Source organism: Nipponia nippon, unplaced genomic scaffold (assembly GCF_047370975.1).
Source record: "Nipponia nippon isolate SJK-2023a ecotype South Korea unplaced genomic scaffold, ASM4737097v1 scaffold_51, whole genome shotgun sequence".
Taxonomy (NCBI): Eukaryota; Metazoa; Chordata; class Aves; order Pelecaniformes; family Threskiornithidae; genus Nipponia; species Nipponia nippon.
Window position 1 is genome coordinate 155,558 of NW_028262371.1, and position 10,880 is coordinate 166,437.

Genomic DNA, 10,880 nt, shown 5'->3' on the forward strand with positions numbered 1-10,880 from the left:
CGGTACCCGAGGGGAGGGGGGAGCGCGGCGCGGAGGGATTTGCGCATGCGCCTACCGGTACCCGAGGGGAGGGGGAGCGGCGCGGAGGGATCAGCGCATGCGCAGTGAGCGCGGCCGCCATTTTGGGGGGGGAACCGGTAAGGGAGAGACCGGTAACGGCTTTTATTGAGGCGGGAAACAGGAGGCGGTTGCCGGGTAACGGCCCCCGGGGGAGGCCTGAGGTACCGGTAACGGGGAGGTTTTAGGGGATTAAAAGGGATTTAAATGTGGCGTTGGGGAGGGGTCTGAGGTCGCTGCGGGGGGGGGGGGGGGGGGGGGAAGGGGGAATTGGGGGGGCTGGGGGGGGATTTTGGGGTCCTGGGGGGATTGGGGGGCGTCCCAGAGGGTCCTGGGGGGAATTAGGGGGTCCTGGGGGGTCCTGAGGGGCACTGGGGGGTCCCAAGGGGTCCTGGGGGGAACTGGGGGGTCTCAGGGGGTCCTGGGTGGAACTGGGGGTCCTGGGGGGTGCTGGGGGGTTTCAGGGGGTGCTGAGGGGGTCCTGGGGGGAACTGGGGGGTGCTGGGGGGTCTCAGGGGGTCCTGGGGGGTGCTGGGGGGTCCCATAGGGTCCTGGGGGGGTCTCAGGGGGAACTGGGGGGTGCTGAGGGGGTCCTGGGGGGTGCTGGGGGGGTCCCAAGGGGTCTCAGGGGGTCCTGGGGGGAACTGGGGGGGGTCTCAAGGGGTCCTGGGGGGAACTGGGGGGTGCTGAGGGCTCCAGGGGGGGTCTCAGGGGGAATTGGGGGGTCCCAAGGGGTCCGGGGGGGTCTTAGGGGGAACTGGGGGGTGCTGGCAGGAATTGGGGGGTTCAGCGGGGGAACTGGGAGGAACTGGGGGGTCCCGTAGGGTCCTGGGGGAGGTCTGGGGGGTCTTAGGGAGTCCGGGGGGGAACTGGGGGGTATTGGGGGGAACTGGGGGGTGCTGGGAGGAATTGGGGGGGTCCCAGGGGGTGCTGGGGGGAACTGGGAGGAACTGGGGGTCCCGTAGGGTCCTGGGGGAGGTCTGCAGGGGGGTCTTGGGGGGAATTGGGGGGATCCCAAGGGGAACTGGGGGTGCTGGGAGGAACTGGGGGGTCCCGTAGGGCCCTGGGGGTCCCGGGGGGCTGGGGGTGTTGGGGTCCGTCAGCGCCTTCGGCAGTGGGCGTGGCAGTGGGCGGTCCTCAGACGGGGGGCGTGGCCCCATGGGGCGGAGGGGCCCCTCAGGGGGCGGGGGGGGCCGGGGCCGCCCCTCCCCCCCCCAGGCTGCCGGAGGCGGAGCGGGAGCGGGAGAGGCGCGTCATGGCCGCCGCCGCCACTGCCGGGAGGGGCGGGGCCTCAGGGGCACGCCCACCGCCTGGGCCACGCCCCCTCCCCTTCCTGGCCACGCCCCCCCTTTGTGCAACGCTCCCCCCACCCCTAAGGTAAGGCGAGAGGGGGAGTGGCCTCCTTCGGGCCACGCCCCCTGCTCTTAAGCCACCTGCAGGGCTGCTAGGCCACGCCCTGACCCTCAGGCCACGCCCCCCAGTGGGGTTAGAGGGGGTGGGAGCCACGCCCCTTTCTGTGAGACCACGCCCTCTGGGTAAAAGGCCACACCCCTTCCCTCAAGCCCCGCCCCCTCCCCGTGCCCAACCCCGGGGCGGGGGGGGGGGGGGAGGTGCGGGGATCTGTGACATCACGCGTGAGCTCACAGCGGGCGGGGGAGGTGGTGGTGACATCACATGCGAGCGGGGGGTGGGGGGGTGGGGGGGTGACCTCACGCGTGACATCACCGGTGACATCACCGCCTACCTGGCCCCACACTCCGCTTCCGGTCCAGGACGTGGGGGACTGGGGGGGGGCGGGGGGGGCACTTAATTACCCCCCGCATATTAATGACCCCGCCCCGCATATTAATGACCCCGCCCCGCCCGTTAACGGTCGCGCCCCGCCCGTTAACGAGCCCGCAATGACGTCATTAGCCCAGCGATGACTCACTGTAGCCCATTCCCTGCACAAAGTACTTGAAGGCCTCGGTCAGCTTGGCCGGCTGCGGGGGTCAAAGGTCACGGGGTCAACGGGGGTTTGGCCCCGCCCTGTGGCCCCGGTGACCTCTGACCCCACGGTGACCCCCGACCTTTGACCCCCGCGCCCTCACCTGGGTGAGCTGGGGCTGCCCCCCGCCGTCGGCCATCTGCGAGAGAGCGGAGGGGGCGGGGTCAAAGGGCGGAGTCAGGACCAAAGGTCAGGGGTCACAGTCAAAGGTCAGGGGTCAAGGTCAGGGGTCAGAGGTCACCTTGAGGAAGGAGGTCTGGGTGGGGTCCAGCATGGCGTTGCACTCCACCTGCGGGGGGAGGGGAAGGGAGGGGGGGCGGGGCCACGTGACATCACCCCGGGGTCACGTGACGTCACCCCTCCCCCCCGCCCCTCCCCCGCTCACCACGGCGTCCTCGTGGGGGGAGTTGTCGCCCACCACCAGCAGGACGGGGCAGCTGGCAGGGGGCAAAGGTCAGGGCGGGGTCAAAGGTCACCCCGGGCTCAGGGGTCACCCCGGGGTCAAAGGTCACCCCGGGGGCAGGGGTCACCCGGGGGTGAAGGGGTGGCGGGGGTCAAAGGGGCTGGGGGGGGGTGTCAGCAGGGGTTGGGGTCAAGGGTCACTGGGGGTCAGGGGTCACGGGGTCAGAGGTCACTCACCGCAGGCTGCCGCCCCCGCTGCGGCCCAGGCCCAGGTCCCCGCGGCTGGGGGAGGGGAGGGGGCTGCTCCCAGTGCTCCCAGTCTCCCCCGCATCCCCTCCCAGTGCCTCCCAGTGCCCCACAACCACCTCCCAGTGCCCCCCAGTCCCCCCAAATCCCCTCCCAGTCCTTCCCAGTTCCGCCCAGTGCCCCCTAACCCCCTTCCAGTCCCTCCCAGTGCCCCCAAATCCCCTCCCAGTCCCTCCCAGTTCCTTCCCAGTGCCCCACAACCATCTTCCAGTCCCTCCCAGTGGCCCCCAATCCCCTCAAATCCCCTCCCAGTTACACCCAGTCCCCCCAAATCCCCTCCCAGTCCCTCCCAGTTCCCTCCCAGTCCCTCCCAGTGCCCCCAAATCCCCTCCCAGTGCCCCCCAGATCCCCCAAATCACCTCCCAGTCCCTCCCAGTCCTTCCCAGTGCCCTCAAATCCCCTCCCAGTTCCCTCCCAGTCCCTCCCAGTGCCCCCCAGTGCCCCCAGTCCCACCTGTTGTACATGGCCCACAGCAGGGGGGCGTTGGGGGTCGCCCCCAGCCGCTCCCGGCCCTGCCGCACCGGGGGAGGGGCGGCCGCCAGCTCCTCCTGGGGACAGCGAGCGCTCGGACCCCCAAGTGCCCCCCCCCAGACCCCCAAGTGACCCCCCCGGACCCACAAGTGGCCTCTGGGACCCATAAGTGACCCCCCCAGACCCATAAGTGACCCCTGGGACCTCCAAGTGCCCCCTGGGACCCATAGCTGACCCCCCCCAGACCCATAAGTGCCCCCCAGACCCACAAGTGCCCCCCTGGGACCCATAAGTGACCCCCAGGACCCATAAGTGCCCCCCCCGGGACCCCCAAGTGGTCTCTGGGACCCATAAGTTGCCCCCCCAGACCCATAAGTGAGCCCTGGGACCCACAGGTGACACCCAGGACCCACAAGTGCCACCTGGGACCCATAAGTGCCCCCCAGCCCCATAAGTGCCCCCCGGACCCATAAGTGACCCCCCCAGCCCCATAGGGACCCCCTCCAGCCCCATAAGTGCCCCCCGGACCCATTATTAACCCCCCCAGCCCCATAAGTGCCCCCCAGCCCCATAAGTGACGCCCCCAGACCCATAAGTGCCCCCCGGACCCATTATTAACCCCCCCAGCCCCATAAGTGCCCCCCAGCCCCATAAGTGACACCCCCAGACCCATAAGTGCCCCCCGGGACCCCCATACCTGACCCTTGAGACCCCCAAGTGCCCCCCCCGCCCCATAAGTGCCCCCCTCCAGCCCCGTAAGTGCCCCTCCCGCCCCATAAGTGCCCCCTGGCCCCATAAGTGCCCCCCGGCCCCCCAAGTGCCCCCGCCCCACCTGGGTGAAGAGATGGGCCAGGATCATCTCGGTGGTGGAGGACGTCAGCCCCGTCAGCTGGGGGGGGGGCACCCATGGGACCCACGGCACCCGTAGGGGCCATAGGGACCCACAGGGACCCATAGGGATCCACAGGGACCCACAGCACCCGTAGGGACCCACAGGGACCCCCTGCACCCATAGGGGCCATAGGGACCCACAGGGACCCACGGCACCCATAGGGACCCATAGGGACCCACGGCACCCATAGGGGCCATAGGGACCCACAGGGACCCACGGCACCCATAGGGACCCATAGGGACCCACAGCACCCATAGGGGCCATAGGGACCCACAGGGACCCCCAGCACCCATAGGGACCCACAGGGACCCACGGCACCCACAGGGACCCACAGCACCCATAGGGGCCCATAGGGACCCACAGGGACCCACAGCACCCATAGGGACCCACAGGGACCCCCTGCACCCATAGGGGCCCATAGGGACCCATAGGGACCCACAGGGACCCGTAGGGACCCACAGCACCCATAGGTGCCCTTAGGGACCCATAGGGACCCGCAGGGACATGAAGACCCATAGGGGACCCATGGCGACATGGGAACCTATAGGGGACCTATAGGAGACCCATAGGGAGCCTATAGGTGCCCTGCAGGTGACCCATAGAGCCATGGGCACCCATAGGGGCCCTATAGGTGACCCATAGGAGCCCCATAGGGGACCCATAGGAGGCCCATAGGGGCCTATAGGTGACCCATAGAGACAAGAGAGACCCTATGGGTGCCCCACAGGTGCCCCACAGGGTGATGGGGACCCATAGATGACCCATAGGGAACCTATAGGTGCCCCATAGGTGACCCCCAGGTGCCCCATAGATGCCCTACAGCACCATAGGGACCCATAGGTGCCCTAGAGGTGCCCCACAGCACCATGGGGACCCATAGGAGACCCATAGGTGCCCTATAGGTGCCCCATGGCGCCATGGGGACCCATAGGGACCCATAGGGCACCCATCAGGGCCCACAGGTGACCCATAGGGGAGCCATAGGGACCCATAGGTGCCCTATAGGTGCCCCACGGCGCCATGGGGACCCATAGGGACCCATAGGGAACCTATAGGTGCCCCATAGGTGCCCCACAGGGTGATGGGGACCCATAGGTGCCCCACAGCCATGGAGACCCATAGGGTCCCATAGGAGACCCGTAAGGAACCTATAGGTGCCCTATAGGTGCCCCACAGCACCATGGGGACCCATAGGAGACCCATAGGTGCCCTATAGGTGCCCCACAGCCCCATGGGGACCCATAGGGCACCCATAGGGAACATATAGGTGCTCTATAGGTGCCCCACAGCCCCATGGGGACCCATAGGAGACCCATAGGGGCCCTATAGGTGCCCCATAGGTGCCCCTCAGCACCACAGGGACCCATAGGTGCCCCCCGTGGCGATGGGCCCGGGAGCGGGCGGCACCCCAAAGGCCCCGCCCACCCCCTTGGCCCCGCCCACCCCCCCCGCGGCCCCGCCCACCTTGTGGGCGGCCCAGTCCACCCAGCCCTTGGCCTGGGGGTCGATGTTGATCAGCACCAGTCCCTCCACCGCCGCCGGCTGCAGCAGCTGCGGGCACCCGCGGCTCAGGGACCCCCCACTGCACCCCCAACCCCCCCAGGGACCCCCCACAGCCCCCCCAACCCCCCCAGGGAACCCCCACCCCCCCACTGCACCCCCAACCCCCCCAAGGACCCCCCCCACCCCCCACTGCACCCACAGCCCCCCCAACCCCCCAGGGACCCCCCCCCCCCGAACCCCCAAATCCCCCCCAGGGCCCCCAACCCCCCCAGACCCACAGCGACCCCCCCAGACCCCCAGGGACCCCCCCGAACCCCCAAATCCTCCCCAGAGCCCCCCAATCCCCCCCCCAGGGCCCCCCAACCCCCCAGACCCACAGCGACCCCCCCACCCACCCCAGGGACCCCCCCACAACCCCCAAATCCCCCCCAGAGCCCCCCAATCCCCCCAGGCCCCCCAACCCCCCCAGACCCACAGCGACCCCCCCACCCACCCCAGGGACCCCCCCACAACCCCCAAATCCCCCCCAGAGCCCCCCAATCCCCCCCAGGGCCCCCCAACCCCCCCCAGACCCACAGCGACCCCCCCACCCACCCCAGGGACCCCCCCCGAACCCCCAAATCCTCCCCCAGAGCCCCCCACCCCCCCCCAGGGCCCCCAACCCCCCCCAGACCCACAGCGACCCCCCCACCCACCCCAGGGACCCCCCCGAACCCCCAAATCCTCCCCAGAGCCCCCCAATCCCCCCCAGGGCCCCCCAACCCCCCCAGACCCACAGCGACCCCCCCAGACCCCCAGGGACCCCCCCGAACCCCCAAATCCTCCCCAGAGCCCCCCAATCCCCCCCAGGGCCCCCCAACCCCCCCCAGACCCCCAGGGCCCCCCAAATCCCCCCAACTCACCCCAAATTTAGCCAGGACGAAGGCGCCGGCCCCCACCCCCACGCCGATGATGCTGGCGATGCTGGGGGGGAGGGGGGGGGTCAAGGTCAAGGGCAGGTCAAGGGCAAGGTGGCCCCCCCTCCCCCTCCCCCCCACTCACTTGAGGTACTGGAGGATGCAGGGGATCATCTCGGCCAGTTGCTCCAGTGAGGGGTACTGGTAGCTGTGAGGGAGGGGGAGGGGGGGGTCACGGGGGGCAGCGAGGTCAAGCCAGGGGTCAACGGGGTCAAGGGGGGGTCAAGGCGTGGGGTGGGGGGGTCAATTGGAGGGGTCATGGGGGGAGGGGTCAAACTGGGGGGTCAGTGGGGTCAACTGGGGGGGCACTGGGGGTCAATGGCGGGGCAACGGGGTCAACTGGGGGGCTCAGAGGGGTCAACTGGTGGTTAGTGGGGTCAACTGGGGGTTAACTGGGTAAACTGGGGGTTCAATGGGGTCAACTGGGGGATTAACTGGGGGTTCATTGGGGTCAACTGGGGGTCGACAGGGTCAACTGGGGGGTCGATGGGGTCAACTGGGGGTCAGTGGGGTTAACTGGGTAAACTGGGGGTTCAATGGGGTCAACTGGGGGGGTCAACTGGGGGTTCATTGGGGTCAACTGGGGGGTCAATGAGGCCAACTGGGGGGTCAGTGGGGTCAACTGGGGAGTCAACAGGGTCAACTGGGGGGTCAATGGGGTCAGCTGGGGGGTCAGTGGGGTCACAGGGTCAACTGGGGGACAATGGGGTCAACTGGGAGGTCAGTGAGGCCAACTGGGGGGTCGGGGGGTCAACTGGGGGGTGAACGGGGTCAACTGGGGGGTGGATGGGGTCAACTGGGGGTTGGTGAGGCCAACTGGGAGGTCAATGAGGCCAACTGGGAGGTCGATGGGGTCAACTGGGGGGTCGGGGGCGTCAACTGGGGGGTGGATGGGGTCAACTGGGGGGTGGATGGGGCGGAGGGCTGTCCCTGGGCGCAGGGGGTGGGGTCAGGGGGTGCCGGGGAGAGGGGGCGTGGCCGGGGGCGTGGCGACGCACCCCGGGGGGTAGGGCGGGGCGCCCTCCTCCATGCCGGGCGGGTCCACGTGGACCAGCAAGAAATTCCGGACGATCTCCTGCATCTCCTCGTGGGCGAAGAGCGGGGCGAAGCAGGACTCGTCTGGGGGGGGGAGGGGAGGGGCGGTGGGACCCCTCCCCCCCCAGCACCCCGAGGCGGGGGAGGGGGGGAGGGGAGGACGGGACTCACGGGTGTGGCCGACGTCAGGGAAGGTGAGCAGGGCGGGGCGGCCGGGGCGGGGCGCCCCCACCAGGGTGACGCTGACGGCCCCGTAGGGCGTCTCCAACACCGCCCCCTGCTGGAGGGGAGGAGAGGCGGGGGGACCCCCCCCTGTACCCCCCAGATCCCCGCCCCTCCCCCCATCACCCGCAACCGCCCCCAGAACCGGCGGCGGCCAAAGGGAGGGGGTCGCCCCCAATCGGCCCCTTCGGCCCCCCCAAATGGCCCCGCTTGGCCCCAAAATTGCCTATTTTTGACCCCAAATGGGCCCCTTCTGCCCCAAAATGGCCCATTTTTGACCCCAAAGTGGCCCATTTGGCCCCAAAATGGCCCATTTTTGACCCTAAAATTGCCCATTTGGACCCAAAACTGGCCCCTTCTGCCGCTAAATCCCCCATTTTGGCCCCAAATTGGGCCCTTCTGCCCGAAAATTGCCTGTTTGGCCCCCAAATTGCCCATTTGGACCCAAAATTGTGCATTTGGACCCCAAATTTGCCCATTTGGACCCCAAATTGGCCCATTCTGCCCCAAAATGGCCCATTTTCCCCCCCGAGTTTGGCCCTTCTGCCCTAAAGTCCTCATTTTACGCCAAAATTGGTCTGTTCTGACCCCAAAAATGCTTTTTTTACATTAAAATTACCCGTTTCTCTCTAAAATCGGTCCTTTGGCCCCAAAAGTGCCCGTTTTCCCCCCAAATCCCCCGTTCCACCCCCAAATCCCCTGGTTTGCCCCCAAATCCCTCATTTCACCTCCAAAATCCCTCATTTCCCCCCAAAATCTCGTTTTCCCCCCAAATCCCTCGTTTTTCCCAAAAATCCCGTTTCACCTCAAAATCCCCCGTTTCGCCCCCAAAATCCCCCATTCCTAGCCAAAATCCCTCATTTTTGCCCCAAACCCCTCCGTTTCACCACAAAATCCCTTATTTTCCCACAAAATCCCTTATTTTCCCACAAAATCTCCCGTTGTCCTCAAAAATCCCCCAAAATACCTCATTTTTCCCCCCCAAAACCCTCGGTTTTCCCCCCAAAATCCCTCATTTCACCCCAAATTCCCTCATTTTGCCAAAAAATCCCCCGTTTCGCCCCCAAAATCCCCCGATTCCCCCCAAATCCCTCATTTTCCCCCAAAATCCCTCGTTGTCCTCCAAAATCCTCCATTTCCCCCCAAATCCCTCATTTTCCCCCCCAAATTCCCTCATTTCACCAAAAAATCCCCCATTTCGCTCAAAAATCCCCCATTTCGTCCCCAAAATTTCCCATTTTCCCCCCAAATCCCTCATTTTCCTCCCAAATTCCCTCATTTCACCAAAAAATCCCCCGTTTCCCCCCAAAATCCCTCATTTTCCTCCCAAATTCCCTCATTTCCCCCCAAAATCCCCCGTTTCCCCCCAAAATCCCTCATTTTCCCCCCAAATTCCCTCATTTCACCAAAAAATCCCCCGTTTTGCTCAAAAATCCCGTTTCGTCCCCAAAATTTCCCGTTTTCCCCCCAAATCCCTGATTTTCCTCCCAAATTCCCCCATTTCCCCCCAAATCCCTCATTTCCCCCCCAAATTCCCTCATTTCACCAAAAAATCCCCCATTTCGCTCAAAAATCCCCCATTTCGTCCCCAAAATTTCCCATTTTCCCCCAAATCCCTCATTTTCCTCCCAAATGCCCTCATTTCACCAAAAAATCCCCCGTTTCCCCCCAAAATCCCTCATTTTCCCCCCAAATTCCCTCATTTCACCAAAAAATCCCCCGTTTTGCTCAAAAATCCCGTTTTGTCCCAAAAATTTCCCGTTTTCCCCCCAAATCCCTGATTTTCCTCCCAAATTCCCCCATTTCCCCCCAAATCCCTCATTTCCCCCCAAATTCCCTCATTTCACCAAAAAATCCCCCATTTCGCTCAAAAATCCCCCATTTCGTCCCCAAAATTTCCCATTTTCCCCCCAAATCCCTCATTTTCCTCCCAAATTCCCTCATTTCACCAAAAAATCCCGTTTCCCCCCAAAATCCCTCATTTTCCTCCCAAATTCCCTCATTTCCCCCCAAAATCCCCCGTTTCCCCCCAAAATCCCTCATTTTCCCCCCAAATTCCCTCATTTCACCAAAAAATCCCCCGTTTTGCTCAAAAATCCCGTTTCGTCCCCAAAATTTCCCGTTTTCCCCCCAAATCCCTGATTTTCCTCCCAAATTCCCCCATTTCCCCCCAAATCCCTCATTTCCCCCCAAATTCCCTCATTTCACCAAAAAATCCCCCGTTTCCCCCCAAAATCCCTCATTTTCCTCCCCAAATCCCTCATTTTCCCCCAAAATCCCCCGTTCTCCTCCAAAATCCCCCATTTTCCCCCCAAATTCCCTCATTTCGCCAAAAAATCCCCCGTTTCCCCCCCAAATCCCCCATTTTCCTCCCCAAATCCCCCGTTTCCTCCCAAATTCCCTCATTTTCCCCCCAAATTCCCTGTTTTCCCCCCAAACCCCCCCCCCCCCCCCGCCCCCCCCCCCCCCCACCTGGGGGGGGGGGAGGGGCCTCGGGGGGTGGGGGGAGGGGAGGCCGTTCCGGGGTGGGGGAGGGGTCTCACCTTGGCCTCGGGGGGAGGGGCGCCCTCCTTCGCCTCCATGACCTGCAACGGGGGCGGGGGGTCAGAGGTCACGACCCCCCTCCCCCACCCCCTCCCCTCCCCCCACCCCGGAGTGGGGGGAGGGGAAACCCCCCCTCCCCCCGGCCTCCGCCGACCCCCACCTTCCACCTTGACTTTGCCTTTGACCAAAACAGCCCCTCCCCCGCCCTCGCCCCTCCCCCCGCCCTCGCCCCTCCCCCACCCCGCCCAGGGGAACGGGGGGAGGGGCGGGGCTATAAATAGCCCCGAGGCGAGGGGGGGGAGGGGCCGAACCCGGACGCTGGGCGTTGCCCCGCCCCTCCCCCCCCCCAATCACGCCACGCGGTTCATTAACGCCCCGCCATTAATTATTCATGAGCTCGTTCGTCAGCGGGGGGGGGGGGGGGAGGGGCGGGCGCGCGATGGCGGCGGCGCTGAGGGAGGGGCGGGAGGCGGGGCCGTGCTGCGGGGCTTTAATTAATGGGGGG

At 65.7% G+C, this 10,880-nt stretch overlaps 1 protein-coding gene across 3 annotated transcripts; it reads right to left on the reverse strand.

Moving 5' to 3' along the window:
- Nucleotides 1–929: 929 nt before the first annotated feature.
- Nucleotides 930–10,642, reverse strand: LOC148051892 (protein NDRG2-like). Of its 3 annotated transcripts, none has more exons than XM_087734995.1 (16): nucleotides 10,536–10,642; nucleotides 10,375–10,416; nucleotides 7,781–7,889; nucleotides 7,573–7,693; nucleotides 6,660–6,722; nucleotides 6,521–6,581; nucleotides 5,580–5,666; nucleotides 4,056–4,112; nucleotides 3,206–3,300; nucleotides 2,684–2,728; nucleotides 2,430–2,481; nucleotides 2,286–2,333; nucleotides 2,148–2,183; nucleotides 1,988–2,039; nucleotides 1,802–1,840; nucleotides 930–1,328 (listed from the first exon to the last, which is right to left on the reverse strand). In XM_087734995.1, the coding sequence occupies exons 2-16, from the start codon at nucleotides 10,411–10,413 to the stop codon at nucleotides 1,234–1,236; spliced, it is 999 nt and encodes a 332-aa protein (XP_087591121.1). In that variant the 5' UTR covers nucleotides 10,414–10,416; nucleotides 10,536–10,642; the 3' UTR covers nucleotides 930–1,233. The 3 variants fall into 3 exon arrangements, with proteins under 3 accessions (XP_087591121.1, XP_087591122.1, XP_087591123.1); XM_087734996.1 differs by having other exon boundaries at nucleotides 7,781–7,886; nucleotides 10,536–10,627; XM_087734997.1 differs by lacking the exon at nucleotides 1,802–1,840.
- Between the last annotated feature and the right edge of the window lie 238 nt (nucleotides 10,643–10,880).

Bases quoted from the DNA above. Each gene is read 5' to 3' on its own strand.
- LOC148051892 (XM_087734995.1), bottom strand. From the start codon at position 10,413: ATGGAGGCGAAGGAGGGCGCCCCTCCCCCCGAGGCCAAG. The intron at 5,667-6,520 runs GTGAGTTGGGGG...GGGTGCCCGCAG, and splicing joins TCGTCCTGGCTAAATTTGGG to CTGCTGCAGCCGGCGGCGGT. The intron at 1,841-1,987 runs GTGAGTCATCGC...GCCCCCCCCCAG, and splicing joins TGTGCAGGGAATGGGCTACA to TCCCCCACGTCCTGGACCGG.